This window comes from Delphinapterus leucas, chromosome 19, assembly GCF_059928025.1.
Source record: "Delphinapterus leucas isolate spDelLeu-1000000601 "Yukka" chromosome 19, BTC_Dleu_Yukka2, whole genome shotgun sequence".
Lineage (NCBI taxonomy): Eukaryota > Metazoa > Chordata > Mammalia > Artiodactyla > Monodontidae > Delphinapterus > Delphinapterus leucas.
In genome coordinates this window covers 30,771,217-30,788,011 of record NC_143147.1, presented here as the reverse complement: position 1 = coordinate 30,788,011, position 16,795 = coordinate 30,771,217, and the positions used below count along the sequence as shown (strand labels likewise).

Here is a 16,795-nt window from a genome sequence, read left to right as displayed (position 1 = left end):
CGGGGCCCTGGCAGAAGCTACATCTAATTGCTGAGAAGAAGACCGCACAATGCTAATAAGGCATAAACTATGTTTGGCACCATGACAAAATGTGAAGTATTTTGAACCTGAGCAAGGGCTGCCTTGCTTTATTTTGTCCCGCGTAGCTGAGGCTCAAAAAGGCCGTAACTGTCAGGACCACCCAGCCTGCAACTCTCACTGACCAGCTTCCCCCAGAGGAGGAAGGGCAGAAAAGATGTATAATTGCAAAGCAGTGTCACGTAGCGACAGTGGAACCATGGGCCCTGTGTGTCACAAATGTGGGAAATCAGCCACACTGTAGGCTCCAAAGAAAGCAGTCAGTATCCCGTCCTTTGCTAAGCTCTTGGGGGCTCAGAAGAGTGCCAAGCACTGCAATCAACAAGCAGGTAGGGCGGCGTCTCCGGGAGATTCCAGGTTTTGAACTGTGCATGACCTCACGTGTACTCACAGCACCTCTACAGAGAGGCCCAGACATGTATTTTCTTCTTACGTGCTTACTCTGAGCCAGGCAACAGTCTAAGTGCTTTCACAGTATTAACCTGGCCACTGTTGAAGAGAACCCTGTGAGTGTGCTACCGTTATTAACCCCATCTCCGGATCAGGGAAACCAAGGCAAAGAAGCATGTTTAATAAACTTACTGAAAGTAACACAGGTAATACATGCCAGAGTTTGGATTCAGACCCAGGTCTTGCAATCTTAACCACTCGGGACTACTATCCCAAGGCCCATACAAGGTATCTAAGACCCATAGTGCAGCCTAGGGACCTGCCCAGGCTGCGCTCAGGCAGAATCTTAGCTGTCCCGCACCGAGCACCTCTTGTGGGTCAGATGCTTCCCTGTCCTAACACTGCAAGGCAGGTATTTTACAGATGAAAAGGCACAAAGCAACACGGAGTAGCCGAGTGTCTGGGTGGCAGCCAGTAAGCAAGCAGGCACCGCTTAATCTAAGTTTCTTAAAACCCCAAGCTCATGCCCTTTCTCTACACCCCGACCTCCCGGAACAGGGTCCTCACTTCCAAGATGGCATTGCTTTCCCTGTACCCAGCGGCACACCCCCACCCCCACCTCGGGCACCGCCAGCGCGGGAGCCGCACCGCTCCTGTTGGGATGTCAGTTTCCCCCATGGGGTTGGGGGTCCCTGGCGAGCAAGAATCTGGAAAGAGCCACGGTGTCTAAACAGAGGCTGGCCCACCGGCGACCTTCACCACCAGATTTGCGCTCGGGAGTAAAGCAACTCCCTGGCAAAGGGAGGTCTGGACAGGCCAGCCCCGCGGAGAGCGCACGGTGTCCACTTCCCTGGCCTGGGGGATCCACCCTGAGCGCTGGGAAGAGATCCAACTCTTACCGCCTCCAGAATGGCGCGGGAGGCCTCCCGGCGGCGGAAGACCCCGGAGCTAGGCAGGTCCCGCACCACCGGGTGCAGCACGGGCTCCGGCACGGGCACGACGCGCTCGCGGCCCAGCTGCCGCCACCCCAGGCCGTCCTGCCGTTCCCACGGGAGCTGCCACAGCCGGCAGAGCGGGTCGCCGGAGAACTCGGCCAGGCGCGGCCGCGGAGCCTCCGGGCAAGCATCCAGCAGTGCCAGCAGAGCGCTCCGGGTGGCGGGGCTGTCGCGGGGGTCGCAGAGAAGGAAGCCGTGCTGCAGGACCCCCGCCCCGCCGCCCGGTTGGTATCACAGCAGGCGGCGCAGCTGGCACCGCCGGAAGGGGCCGCGCCGCAGCTGGTGCAGCAAGCGCTGGTGCAGCCGGGCCGCGCGCACCCGGGCCGCGCAGCCCGCGCTCCCGGCCACCGGCACGCTCAGAGAATAGCTGCGGCCCGTGGGGCCCAGGAGCGCGGCCATGCCGGGGTCGGGGCGCGCGCCCGGGGCCTCGTCTCCCACTGCGAAGTGAGCCAGGGTGCAGCCGGGCAGCTCCAGCGCGAAGCAGCGCGGCGGCGCCATGGCCCGACCGCAGGCCCCGCGCCGCAGCCCCGAGAGACGCGCGAGCAGCAGTGGGGCGCGCGGGCGGCGGCCAAAGACCATGGGTGCCTCCTGGTCCCGCCCCGCGCGTCGAAAACGAAACCCGGGACTCGGCGGCGGTGCCGCGAGGAAAAGCGAAAGCGAAGCAGCGGCAGCGGCGGCGGCGGCGGCGGCGGCGGCGGCGGCGGCGGCGGCGGCGGGAAGTGGGCGGGGCCCTGGATGGGGCGCCCTCCCTGGCCTCCGCTTCCGCCTCCGCCTAGCCGCGAGGTCGCGCCGGGAGCAGGCAGCCGCCGGGAGGGGATTCCCGCAGGGGCCGGGCCGCAGGCTGCCGCCGATGGGGACCCGCGCTGCGATCGATGGGGAGCGGGCAGGGGGTGCCAGGCCCCGTTTGAATAATTCCTGGGAGTGTGTGTGTGTGTGTGTGTGTGTGTGTGTGTCTGTCTGTCTCACCTGCGCCACCACGCTCACCGGCTCTTGCTCGCTCTCTGGTACCGCCGACGCCTCACCTGGGCTCGCCTTGCGGGCCTCGCAGACGCGGCCGCTCGCGACCCCAGCCCTGCGCCCCGAGCGCCCTCCCCGCCCGCGCCCGGACTCCAGGCCTGGGAGCCGCTGGAGCGTTTTCACCCCGCTTTGCACACGCTTTCCCCTCTTTTGGAATTCACCCCTCCTTTTGCTGACTCTCAAACTGAGAAGTGTCCCCAGACTGGCACCTCTAAGTTGACTTACGCCAAATTAAAGTCGTGCACGCAGGTCCAATGAGACAGCAGCTTGATGGCCTGGAAGCGCCTTATCAGCCAGCAGCCGGCGTCAGATGTATTGCTGCCTTTGTATAGTAAAGCAGCATTGACAAGATTATTTGGGTGTTTTGTTTTTACTCATTGACTGATATCTTTGAAAATGATTGTCCAGCAGACCCAAAAGTTAGAATTGAAACAAAGATGGAAAACATTAAACTGAAAGCATATAGTTATGATTTCAACAAATGTGCATTTAGCGTGGGATTAAGTTTAATTCTGAAAGGAAAACCCTTTATGATAGACGTGAACTATTACAGATATGTGGTTGAAGTATGGTTAATAGGCAAGGAATAATTCTGAGATTAAGATGTTTTTAGATCTTTGAGAACAGGATCATTTTTGTACTCTGTGAGCAATTTGACTTTTGGACATTTAGGGAGCAGAGATGTTGTCACCTGTGTGGAACATAAGAAAATAGGAAAAGAACAAAGTCCTTTTTGTTCCTTAGGACAGGATTGCATCCTCCCGTGAGCCTTTCTTGACCTTTTTTCCATGACCCCCCCCAATCATACCTGCTCTTAATTTAAGTTTTCCTCTCCATTTTCACTCACCCTCCTCCCTACCAGAAGACTGTGAAATTAGTGACACTGCAGGATCTGGTCTCGCTCAATGTTAACTGGGAGTCGAAGATTGAAGATACAATGTCTTCATTCATGAAGTGAAAAAAATCTCTGTCATATTTTTGAGCTCCACTTTCAAATTCCCAGGACAGAGAATCTGATGGACCCAGCTTGGGTGCATGTTTAGATTGAATAAACTTGCCTGTAGTAACCTATCCAGTGGTTGTGGAAGAAAGAAGCTGGACCTGGAAAGACACTTGAAAGAGGTCCTTGAATGAGTGAACAGCACGACTTTTTTCATTTAAAAAGCCAGAGTCTTCAACACTAACAACGTCAACCAGGAAAACATGAAAGATTCTAGTCATTCTGCTCCTAGGGAAAAAAAAAGCAGAAAGGGAGAATTAGCTAATATAAATGTTGTAATTAATAAACAATAAAATGAGAAAATAACATTTATTTTGAAAAAGAGATTGGTTTTATGGGATCCCTTCCAGGCCAGGCTCTGGCCTCCAGAGACCAGCTGGCACCGCATAAAACCGCTCTGGGGGCCAGACCCCTGGGTTGTGGGCTTCTGATTTGAAGGGTACACTATCTTTTCTCACTAAGAAATATAGTTTATACAGCTCCCTGTGAGAAGAGAGCTAACACAGCAGGTGCAGATACTTACTCCTGGCATCTCTACTGGGGAGCCTGGAGCCATGATTCATCGTGGCAAAATCCTAGAAATATGCCCTCAGAAGCTTCTGTATATCAGTCATTGATGGTTCTGTGTTTGCACCAGGAACAATGGACACACCACAGCAACTTGTCGGGGTTGCTTCGCACAAACATCAAGATTGGTGATGGGCACCTCATTCACTGATGGGGTCCTAAGATTAGGTGACCAAGACTGGTCACAGCAGGACGTGCCTACGTGTCCAGCCCACCACGTAATGGCAAACCTGAGACCCAAGCGGGCTTTCCTGACCAGCCATCTCACTCCTGTACCCAGGGTGGGAGTGCTTCTAGAAAGAAAGCACATCTATCTATGCAACCTAGATGGTGAAGGACTCAGAAGCTGTGCCCATCTCTCCAGACTCCTCTGATGTTCATCTTTTTCCTGTTATCCTTGCTCTGCATCTCTTCCCTGGAATAAAGTCCACTTGTGAGTGTGACCTGTTCCTGTCCCAGGAGTCCTTATAGCCGATTAGCAAACACGTGGGTGGTCTTAGGCTCCTAAAACACAACCCAATACACACACACACACACACACACACACACACACATGGAAATTAAATTAGAAGTTCAAAGAACTCTTACTTTGAAGTGCTTTGATATTCCATTGTATTTATTTAAATACACACACACATAATTACAACTCTGTAAATTAGTGAAATGGCACTCATTGGATGAATTAAATTACACCCAGTAAATGAGTGAACAGGAAAGACAAAGAGTTAAAGAAGATATTTGCAAAACATATAACTAAGAAAGTACATCTATACAATGAATTCTTATAAATCAATCATAAAAATGCAGAAAATCCAATACAAAAAGGGGCAAGGGATTTGAATAGGCACATCACAAACGAGAATATCCAAATAGCTAATAAATATATTAAAAAGATGCTTAACATCATTAGTCATCAGGAAACTGGAAAGTAAACCCACAAGACACCACTCCACAGCCACTGAGATGGCTAAAGTTAAACCAGATAAAGCAAACATCTCACAGTGACAACACCAAGTGAGAAGAAAGATGTGGAGCAATACTTACATTACTCTGGTCGGAGTTTACATCGGGCCAGCACTCTGGAAAACTCTATGAATTATGTACTAAAGGGGAGTATATATGTATATATATATTTTTTCTTTTCTTTTTTTCGATACGCGGGCCTCTCACTGTTGTTGCTTCTCCCGTTGCGGAGCACAGGCTCTGGACGCGCAGGCTCAGCGGCCATGGCTCACAGGCCCAGCCGCTCCGCGGCATGTAGGATATTCCCGGACCGGGGCACGAACCCGTGTCCCCTGCATTGGCAGGCAGACTCTCAACCACTGCGCCACCAGGGAAGCCCTATATGTATATTTTTTAGGAACCAGTGATCCCGTTCCTGGGTGTATACCCAACACAGATACATACTTATGTTGACCAAACGACATGTACAAGAAAATTCATGGCCTAATAGCAAAATAGTCCAAATGCTCATTATAATTGTGCAATTCAATGGATTGTGGTATATTCCAACAATAAAATCCTAGATGGTTATGAAAATGAACAAAGTACTGGTAGACACAACAAAATGGGTAAATCTACAAATATAACATTGAGTGAAAGAAGCTATACAGAAAGCAGTACATAAGGTGTTATTATGTCCACAGGAACTTCAAAAGCAGGCAAACCTAGAGGATGGTTTTAGAAAACAGGACATGGTTATCTTTGGGGCAGAGGTAGGGTTTAGGGCCTGGGGGAAGGTACTGGACACGCGAAGGTCTGAGCAAAGTTCTGTTTCTTGATCAAGATGGTTGTTACACATGTGTGCTCATTCGGTCCAAAATTTGTTCTGCTGTATGTGTATGAATTGTGCACTTTTCTTTATGCACAAGATGCTTCAGAAAAAGACTTACCAAAGTAATAATATGAAGATTGCAAGTAGCTGAACCGATTCTGCAATCTGCTAATGTGTGCCAGCCGCTGTTTGATGTTACTGCAGGATGGTCCACATCAGGGAGCAGGGAGTACCCTGGGGATGTGCAAGTCTTTAAAGAAAAAAGTCCCTGGCTAATGAAAAATGGTAGTGACATTTGGCTGTTACCTGTTTGCATTTAGATGTCTTTAGAGATGGCTGACTCCCGAGAGGTAGAGACCAAGAAGGGGCTGCCTTGACCTCCCTCCAGCCCACACCCATCTTGAGCAGTTGGGAGAAGAAATCCCTCCCTGGCCTTTGTCAGCCATGACTTTGAATAAGAAAGTCTACTTCTCTTGAGCCTTACTCTTGGATGCATGGAGGAAGACAGGTTTTGAGTGAATAAGCATATGTTCAGAGGATATCAAAGTGACGTTGACTTTTGTGAGCTCTTTGCCAGAAGGGACTTGGACTTGTTTATTTTATTCATATTTATTAATATTTTATCTGATACATAGGAGCTTCTCAATAAACCATGGTTGAGGAAAAGAAGAAAGGAAGGAAAGAAAGAATCCTTGAATGAATGAGTGAATAAGTGAATGAATAAACAAATGAATGAATATAAAAGAAACTAGCCTGGATAGAACAGACTTAAGAAGTAATAATAGGGCTTCCCTGGTGGCGCAGTGGTTGAGAGTCCGCCTGCCGATGCAGGGGACACGGGTTCGTGCCCCGGTCTGGGAAGATCCCACATGCCACGGAGCGGCTGGGCCCGTGAGCCATGGCCGCTGAGCCTGCGCGTCTGGAGCCTGTGCTCCGCAACGGGAGAGGCCACAACAGTGAGAGGCTCGCGTACCGCAAGAAAAAAAAAAAAAAGAAGAAGTAATAATAAAATAATGTGATAGTAATTATCAATTATTAAGCAGTATTGCAAGTGTTTAAGTCCCGATTCAAATCCTCACTCCCTGTGTGACATAAATTTCCCCAACAGTAAAATAAGTTAGTGCCTGCAAAATATAGCCCAGTGCCTGGTACATAATGTTATATACATGCTAGATGTTTCTAACTGATAATGTCGAACTCTACTTTCAGTGCTTGATAAACTTCATGTCATTTAATCCTTAAAATGCCCTGGGTGAAATAGACATTAATACCCATATTTCCCAGGTGTGTTAGCAAAATCAGGCAGGTAAAGAAAGTTACCCCGAATTAAACAATACTGGCTGACCTAAGATTCAAACCTTAAAATGTTTGGCTTCAAAAGTCTGTGTGGTTACCCTTTATGACATATTTGTCATAATCATATTTGATTTGTAATGGAAACTGATTTGATTTTCGTTTCTTCATACACATGTGATCTAGAAAAAAAAAAACGTATTTCTTGATTGAACCAGGCCATGGTAAGGTTATAAAATACTTTTGACTAAGTCATATTTCTCATTGCAGGCTTGGTAATCATCAAGCATACACTGGTTATTGTGCTGAATTTGCTTTCAGTTTCCTTCTCAGTGAAATAAAAGTCATCTTTGCTTCTATTCAAAACATAACACGAGTAGAAGAACAAAAGCTGACCCTAATTGAATGATTTTCCCGGCACTGTTTTAAGTGACTCACATAAATTAGAATTCTCACTCTTCACAAATATCCCTTGAGATACCTGGTCTTACAGATGGGAATTGAAGATCCAGAGAAATAAATTCACTTAGTCACGTAGCTAGTAAGTGACAAGCTAGGCTTGTGGTTTCATAAACTTAACCACTAGGGCTATCCCAACTTGCTACAAGTCTCATGAAAACATAAAACCACACACTCAAGATCAAACCCAATTCCCATTAAAGAGGGCTAAAGGATAGAAAATTTCAGTACAAATCTCAACACTTACTAGGAAAACTGTGAAAATAGATAATAAAAAACCACAATAATTCTCGCCAACTAAGAAGAATCTTGGTTATTAGAGAAATGCAGATCAAAACTACAGTGAGGAATCACCTCACACCAGTCAGAATGGCTGTCATCAAAATGTCTACAAATAATAAATGCTGGAGAGGGTGTGGAGACAAGGGAACCCTCCTGTACTGTTGGTGGGAATGTAAATTGATACAGCCACTATGGAGAACAGTATGGAGGTTCCTTTAAAAAACCAGAGTATAGAATGTGGATATTATATACTGAATGTTGTGTAAACTTTATATATATTCGTACTTACTTGTATTTGCATAAAGAAACGTTGGATGGTGTAGTCACTATGGAAAACAGCATGGAGGTTTCTCAAAAAACTAAAAAAACTAGATATGATCTAGGATATGACCATATGATCTAGCAATTCCACTCCTGGGCATATATCCGGAGAAAACCCTAATTCAAAAAGACACATGCACCCCAATGTTCATAGCAGCACTATTTACAAGAGCCAAGACATGGAAGCAACCTAAATGTCCATCGACAGATGAATGGAAAAAGGAGGTGAGTGGGATGAATTGGGAGATTGGGACTGACATATATATATATTACTGATACTATGTATAAAATAGATAACTAATGAGACCCTACTGTATAGCACAGGGAAATCTACTCAGTGCTCTGTGATGACCTAAATGGGAAGGAAATCCAAAAAAGAGGGGATATATGTATACATCTAGCTGATTCACTTTGCTGTACAGTAGAAACGAACACAACATTGTAAAGCAACTATACTCCAATAAAAATTTTTAAAAATAAATAAAAAGTAAAATAAATAAATGACTGTCTAAGACACACACAAAAAAGATGTGGTATATACATACAATGGAATACTACTCAGCCCTAAAAAGGAATGAAATAATGCCATTTGCAGCAACATGGATGGACTTATATATTATCATACTAAGTGAAATAAGTCAGACAGAGAAAGATACATATCGTATGATATCACTTATATGTATAATCTAAAATATGATACAAATGAACTTATTTACAAAACAGAAATAGACTCACAGACAGAAGAAAAAACATACGGTTTTCAAAGGGGGAAAGGCAGGGAGGGATAAATTGGAGTTTGGGATTAACAAATACACACTACTATATATAAAATAGACAATCAACAAGGATCTACTGTATAGAACAGGGAACTATATTCAATATCTTGTAATAACCTATAATGGAAAAGAATCTGAAAAAGAGCAGATAGATAGGTATAGATGAATCACTTTGCAGACATCTAAAACTAACACAACGTTGTAAATCAACTAGACTTCAATTTTTAAAAAAAGGAAGCATCTTAGAAAAGCATCTGATTTTCCTATTGTCTATTAAAAAAGGTGTAGAAATGCATAGACATGCAGGGAAATACAATGTCTAAATTTGAACATGTAAAAATGCGTACATTAAGATAAATTACTAAAGAAAGATTCAGGCATCAGTGTCATTATGTGCCTACGCGTTTTTTTGTTTTTGTTTGTTTGTTTGTTTGTAGTATGTGGGCCTCTCACTGTTGTGGCCTCTCCCGTTGCGGAGCACAGGCTCCAGACGCGCAGGCTCAGCGGCCATGGCTCACGGGCCCAGCCGCTCCGCGGCATGTGGGATCTTCCCGGACTGGGGCACGAACCCATGTCCCCTGCATCGGCAGGCGGACTCTCAACCACTGCGCCACCAGGGAAGCTCTGCCTATGCGTTTTGACTGTGATCTGAAAGGGGATGCTGAGGCTCATGGAGTAGGGTCTCATCCTCCAAGGGTCATTCATTCTTTTCACTTTATGGCTCTCCTAACAAACACCTGGGTGCCCCCAGGTGAAGGGTGCTGGAGTGGAAGCTTCTACATGTTGTGTCATGCACAAGCAATACAACAGCTACAGACGTGGCTAAGTCTCTGTCTAGTTCTACTGCTATCTGCTAGATCGAGATAGAGATTAGCTATCAATACCTTCTCCATTTGTATCCAGTTAGGAGGCTGTTATTTATACCCCTATTATTTATAGGCGGGGGAAGCAGCGGGGCAGGGAAAGCAGATGTCAGTCTTAGTCTTGAGCCTTCAGTCTTGGCCCTGTTCCAACTTTCATTTTCATGAAAAGAGAAATCCAGACTTGTGCTCAGCTGAGAGTTAGCCAAGGAAGGGGTGTCCCTGCTCCCCGTGTGACAGGTTGCCGGGCACATATAAAGTGAGCCTGCAGCTGCAGGGCGGCCTCAGGGAACCTGGCCACCATGTGGATGCTGGTACCCGTGTCATTCACTCTCAAGCTGCTGAGCGCCTTCGTGCTCCATGTGGAGCAGCCTGGGGACCCTGTTCCCCCGGCTCAGGGCAGCATTCTGGCTGGCAGGGGGCAAGAAGAGCCAGCAGCAGCGGGGCAGGAGAAAACTAAGGAAGCCCAGCAGGGAAGACGAAGAGGACCGCGATCTGCCCATCACCCCCACCAGCGTAAATTATCACTTCACCCGCCAGTGCAATTACAAGTGTGGCTTCTGCTTCCACACGGCCAAAACGTCCTTCGTGCTGCCGCTGGCGGAGGCCAAGAGAGGCTTGCTGCTGCTGAAGGAAGCGGGTGAGTCCGGACCCAGTACGAGATCAGGGGCTCAGCTGGTACGTGGCTGGCTGACAGGAGGGGGCTGGGAGCGCGCATGGGCTGGACGGTTCCCCCAGAATCCTAGCGGTTCCCACAGCACAGGGAGGATGCCCTCCCTCCAGAGGATGTGGAGGTGAATTTGGGGATGGGTGTCTAGGCCTTCCCAGCCTGCAGAGTCGGCTGACCTGGGGGTAAGTGGAGCAAACCCATCCTCCTGACGCTGCTAAGCTAAGCGAGCCACGCCTGCACCTGCCGGGTCCCGGTCCGCCCAGCCCGCGGAACAAGGCAGGTCGGGAAGGTCGTGGTGCACTCTGAGTCGGCCCGAAGCACTTGGGGTTTCCCAGAAACAGTTAATGAGGAAGGTTGCAAACAAATACAAACACTTTGACTTAAGAAACGCAATAGCTGAATCTTTGATTTTGGATTATTTGCCTGTTCTTACTATGAAACTTTAGAGAAACTATTTACGACTCAAATAAGGCAATGACTTTGCTCTGGAGACTCTCACTCAGTGTCACCACGTCAGTACACCACGTCAGTAACTCGAAGGCATATCAGAGAGACCCCAGCCTGTCCAGTTCTACGGTGACATCTTCCGCTCCAGATCTGCCCTCCTGTCTTCCCTAGAGCAAGTTCAGCCACATGGCCAACTTTTTTCTCAACTTGCTTGCTTTTTTTTTTAGTAATTTATTTATTTATTTTTGCTGTGTTAAGTCTTCGTTTCTGTGCGAGGGCTTTCTCTAGTTGCGGCAAGCGGGGGCCACTCTTCATCGTGGTGCGTGGGCCTCTCACTATCGCGGCCTCTCTTGTTGTGGAGCACAGGCTCCAGACGCGCAGCCTCAGTAGTTGTGGCTCACAGGCCTAGTTGCTCCGTGGCACGTGGGATCCTCCCAGACCAGGGCTCGAACCCGTGTCCCCTGCATTAGCAGGCAGATTCTCAACCACTGTGCCACCAGGGAAGCCCCAACTTGCTTGCCTTTTTTTACAGACATGTAACATACATTTGCACAGACCTGCACACACCCAGGTAAACAGCACACAACTCTAGACAGAAAACAGCAGGGCATCCAAAGGGCACGCTCCCTTCAGCCCCTGCCGTTCCTGCCCAGGATAACCACTAGCTCTTACTCTAACACACACACTAGTTTTGCCGGATTTTGTGCTTGATACGGTGAGATCGTAGGCTTGCACTTTACTGGATCGGACTCATTTTGCTTCCCATACGCCTGCCCAGTCACCCACAGCTCATCCAATGCCTGACCCACCTTGCCGTTCCCATTGGGGTCTGGTTCAGGGTCTCATTATTTCTCACCAGGACTGCTACAATTCATCTCATTGTCTCTGGGTCCCCTCTGAAAGCACGTTATCTTACTAAAATATATATTTTGATGGCTAACTCCCCACTTAGCTCTCCTGCATGGCTTCCAAGCCCAAACTTGTCAGCACAGGCTTCAAGCTCAGTGTTGCCATCCTTCACCCCAATTCCTGAAGGGCCCCAAGCTGTGGACACATCATGTGACACAGTTCTCCCACAACACCTGCATCGTGGAGCCTGTGATCGCACTGTTCTCTCTTCCTGGAATGCTTGTCACCTCAGTCTCTGTTGGTGAACTTTCAAAGCTCCTTAGAATTATCCCTGGTCCTCGTCATGCAGAATGAATGCCCTCTCACCTTCCTTTGTGATCCCATGGCATTTGTTACAAATGCATGTATTATAGCATGTTTTATTTATTTTATTTTTTTACTTGAATGAAAGATTCTTTAAATCCTATAATGCTTTACAGTTTTCAAAAGTTTCACACACATGATTTCATATAATCCTAATTATAACCCTTTTTCTCCCTAGCCCTATCTTGCCCCTCCCCACTTCCCTCTCCCCACTGGTAACCACTAGTTTGTTCTCTATATCTGTGAGTTTGATTCTTTTTTGTTTTATTCACTAGTTTGTTGCATTATTTTAGATTCCACACATAAATGATATTATACAATATTTGTCTGACTTATTTCACTTACCCTAATGCCCTCCAAGTCCATCCATGTTGCTGCAAATGGCAAAATGTCATTAGTTTTTATGGCTGATTAGCATTCCTTTGTGTATATACACCACAACTCCTTTATCCGTTCGTCTATTGATGGACACTTTTAAAAAAATGTAAAAGCTTTTGCACAGCAAAGAAAACCATTGACAAAATGAAAAGACAACCTATTGAGTGGGAGAAGATATTTGCAAATGATATGACCGATAGAGGGTTAGTAGCCAACATACATAAATAGCTGAGACAACTGAACATCAAAAAACAAAAAACCCGGTTAAAAAATGGGCAGAACTGAATAGAAATTTTCCAAAGAAGAAATGCAGATGGCCAACAGGCACACTTGAAAAGATGCTCAACACCACTAATCATCCAGGAAATGCAAATCAAAACCACAATGAGGTATCACCTCACACCAGTCAGAATAGCCATCATCAAAAAGTCCACAAATAACAAATGCTGGAGAAGGTGTGGAGACAAGGGAACCCTCGTACACTGTTGGTGGGAATGTAAATTGGTACAGACACTGTGGAGAACAGTATGGAGGTTCCTTAAAAAACTAAAAATAGAATTACCATATGACCCAACAATTTCACTTCTGGATATATATCAGAAAGAAGTAAAAACACTAATTTGAAGAGATACATGCACCCCAATGTTCATAGCAGCATTATTTACATTGCCAAGGTATGGAAGCAACCTAAGTGCCTACTGCAGCATATTTAAAATTGTGCTCTTGTGTCTTGTTTTTAATATCTGGGTCCCCAAAGAGTTTGAGTTCCAAGATTGAAACCTAGCATTCTGCTTATCTTACTGCCTAGCAAAGTATCTAGAAGGTAATAGGAATCTAATGAATGTTTTTGAATGGATGAATTAGTGCATGAATGAACAAATGAAGAGAGGTGTGGGGTTATGGAACAAACTTAGCCTCTTGATTCACACGGCCAGGATTTGAGTTCCTGCTCTAGCACTTAAACAATGTGTCAAGACATTTAACTTTCTGAATATCAGTTTAATATTCTTTAAAATACAGACAATAGTGATAACTCATATATCAACCTTAAAAAGTTGTTACAAGGCACAAATAAATAAATGCTCATATGTTTTTTAATAGAGTATAAACTATTACAGTTATAATTAATACTTTTATATCATGACCTCTCAGTTTTAAGTAAATAAAACCAAAGTTAGTTAAAATGGTTAAGGTATAGCATGGGTGATGTGTCCTGTAAGTAAGATTTCTGGCAAATAGAGGAAAATCTATTTTGGTAGCTATTAAAATTTTAAATTTATTTTTAAATTTAAACAATAAAAGTACATTACATTTAAAATTACTGCTCTGGCTGAAGATGCTTCTAAAATATATTATTTACTTCTTTGGGTTTTTTTTTTTTTTTTTTTTTGGCTGAGTTGGGTCTTTGTTGCTGCGCGCGGGCTTTCTCTAGTTGCAGCGAGGGGGGCTACTCTTCATTGCAGTGCACAGGCTTCTCATTGCGGTGGCTTCTCTTGTTGTGGAGCACAGGCTCTAGGTGTGCGGGCTCAGTAGTTGTGGTGCACAGGCTCAGTTGCTCCGCGGTATCTGGGATCTTCCCAGACCAGGGGTCGAACCCTTGTCCCCTGAACTGGCAGGTAGATTCTTAACCACTGCGTCACCAGGGAAGCCCACCTCTTTGGCTTTTGAACAGAACAGACTGAATAGAACTCAAGCATTATGAGCATCAGCTATTGATCTGTGCTGTGACAGGATGGCTTGTATGTTGGCACCACTGTGAATTAATTGCTCCTCGTCTAAGCTCTTAGCAACATCTCTACATCCTGTTTGTTCAGTTTTCTCATTCTTTCATCACCTCTAACCTAATCCTCAAACTCCTCACGGGCTACACCACTGGCCAATACACTGTTTCACTTTCTCTAGTTATGTGCCCCTATTTAACCACACTTTTAGGGAATCGTATTTTTATTGGATAATAATGCTTATCATACATGCCACCTCCTAGCATGTTAGCTTATAAATAGTGAGGTGTTATAATTTACCACCGCCCCATTGTAGGAACATCTGAGAGTAAAAGAGGGTGCTAGAAAAACTAACTGATGAGATTTGGTCCTCCATAAACCGGGACTGTCCTGGGAAAGCTAGGATGGAGGGCGACCCTGCACACTTAGAAAGATCAAAGGCTTTGGAGCTTGGGCGTACGTCCTAGTGCCACTTTTCTCTCATCTCATTCTATTACATTGAGAAAATACTACTTTTGCCATTAAAATAATAATGGATGTTGATGAAGTGGAAAACTAGAAGGAAAAGCCGCGCTCTGTCTGTCCCAGGTATGGAAAAGATCAACTTCTGCGGTGGAGAGCCATTCCTCCACGACGGGGCAAATACCTTGGCCAGCTGGTGAAGTTCTGCAAACAGGAGCTGCAACTGCCCAGCGTGAGCATAGTGAGCAATGGGAGCCTGATCCGGGAGAGGTGGCTCCAGAACTACGGTGAGAGCCTCGCGTGGCACGGGACGGCCGCCTCTGTCACTGTCTGTTGCTCTATTTCCCTCCATCCCGGGCTTTTGGCCAGGCCTGCTGGGGATCCAAAGGGAGGAGGAAACAAGTGGGCTTACTCTAATCTCTTTTCAAGCTGGTAGGGCTCTAAGTCAACAAGTATGGCAGGGCAGATAACAGAACAGACTAGCCCCAGAACTCTTCCGTCCATTATCAGCGTAGCTAGTTTTAGCTGAGCCGCTAGTGGGGAGAATTAACGCAGTGTACAGTTTTGCAAGCCCTGACCTTATCGTTTGCTATTCATGTTTAATTTTTAAAGTCTTTTCGAAAATAACTCTATTTTAGTAGTCTCGTGTACAAATTAAGTGATTAGACTAGAACAGTCGTTCTCACCTTTGGCTGAATATTTGGCTACTGAGGAACTTTATAAAATATCTGTACTGGGACTGGACTCCAGACTAATTATATCAGAGCCTCGTGGTATGTGGACAGGCCAAGTTGGGGTGCTCCGAGGGATTCCATTATACGACCCAGGGTTACAAACCCCTGGTCCTAAGACTGGGAAGCTAAGTTTTACATAGATGTTAATATTCAGAGAGCAGTACCTGGAATTTAGGAGGCACTTGAAAAATGTTAGCTATTATTACTACTATCATTTTGGGAAACAGTTCTAACTGAACTCTTAGAGTGTGCTTTGCTTTGTGTAAGTTGTTTGAGCCTTGAAATCATCCAAAGGGTAGTTGCACTTGTGATCTGTTGAGGACACTCACAGGAGATCTCTGATGAAATCCTCCTTCCAAGATGATGAAGAAATGGATGTGGATCTGGGTGTGGATGTGGGTAGAACAGCCCACCTGAGGAAGGTTAACAGGAAGACCACAGGGCAATGAGTCAACATCAAAATGACCGTGAAGGGAGTCACTCAGTGAAAGAGGGGGTTCAGAAGTTCAAAAGTAAGCTTTGGGAACCAGATTCCGAGCAGTAAGACAGGGTTAGGGAGCTGTGTGATCAGAGAAGAACTGGTTGGGTTTGCTGTCTGTGTCCCCAGGGCAGCGTGCTCTCTCCAGGATGGGCTCTACATGCTGTCAATATGGTGTAAAGAGTAGGGACCAGGAGGGTTGCTGCACCTTTGGGTCAAAAGCTCAAATGTTGTACGGGAGAGGTGGTGCAAATTAGTGAATTTGGAAGTGCATAAGAAAAAGGATCATTAGCGGTAGGGAGACAAAAAGAAAGTGTAAGGACTATTAATAGTGGACACGTGGACAGTCATTTATGAACTTCCGTTGATCCTGGTCCTATATGGGAGTTCAAGGTTAGTGCTGCCATATGCTCAAATTATTAAAGATACATCATAAATCCACATTCTATGTTAAATCTATCCCCCCAAAAATAGTTGCAAACAGTTTGAAATATTTTTAGATGTCTGGAGGAACAAACAAAACGTTTATGTCTACCTATGTGGTCCATAAGGCTCCAATTCTCCACCTCTGGTTTAAAGGCCTGTGTCTGCATCCTTGGATGGAAAAGCCTAATGGTGACGGTTTTCCCTCAGGGGAATATTTGGACATTCTCGCCATCTCCTGCGACAGCTTTGACGAGCAGGTCAATGTCCTTATTGGCCGTGGTCAAGGAAACAAGAACCACGTGGAAAATCTCCACAAATTGAGGACGTGGTGCAAAGATTACAGAGTGGCCTTCAAGATAAATTCTGTCATCAATTGATTCAATGTGGATGAGGACATGACGGAAGAGATTAAAGCCCTGAACCCCATCCGCTGGAAGGTACGTACCGAGTTGCTT

The 16,795-nt window shown here is 46.1% G+C and overlaps 2 protein-coding genes across 2 annotated transcripts in view; one reads left to right on the top strand and one right to left on the bottom strand.

Moving 5' to 3' along the window:
* LOC111171354 (UMP-CMP kinase 2, mitochondrial) overlaps positions 1-2,127 on the bottom strand; it is a 34,941-nt gene extending 32,814 nt beyond the window's left edge. Inside the window, 1 exon segment of the mRNA XM_089900848.1 lies at positions 1,368-2,127. Coding sequence (XP_089756974.1) covers positions 1,368-2,042 — 675 coding nt within the window. The 5' untranslated portion in view covers positions 2,043-2,127.
* Positions 2,128-10,172: 8,045 nt separating this feature from the next.
* LOC149746267 (S-adenosylmethionine-dependent nucleotide dehydratase RSAD2-like) lies at positions 10,173-16,717 on the top strand. The gene is made up of 2 exons (XM_089901802.1): positions 10,173-10,452; positions 16,548-16,717. Exons 1-2 carry the CDS (start codon positions 10,173-10,175, stop codon positions 16,715-16,717), a joined length of 450 nt encoding a protein of 149 aa, XP_089757928.1.
* The last annotated feature ends 78 nt before the right edge of the window (positions 16,718-16,795 follow it).

Coding starts and splice junctions, on each gene's coding strand:
- LOC149746267 (XM_089901802.1), top strand. CDS start 10,173: ATGTGGAGCAGCCTGGGGACCCTGTTCCCCCGGCTCAGGGCAGCATTC. Junction 10,453..16,547: donor GCTGCTGCTGAAGGAAGCGG/GTGAGTCCGGAC, acceptor GTTTTCCCTCAG/GGGAATATTTGGACATTCTC.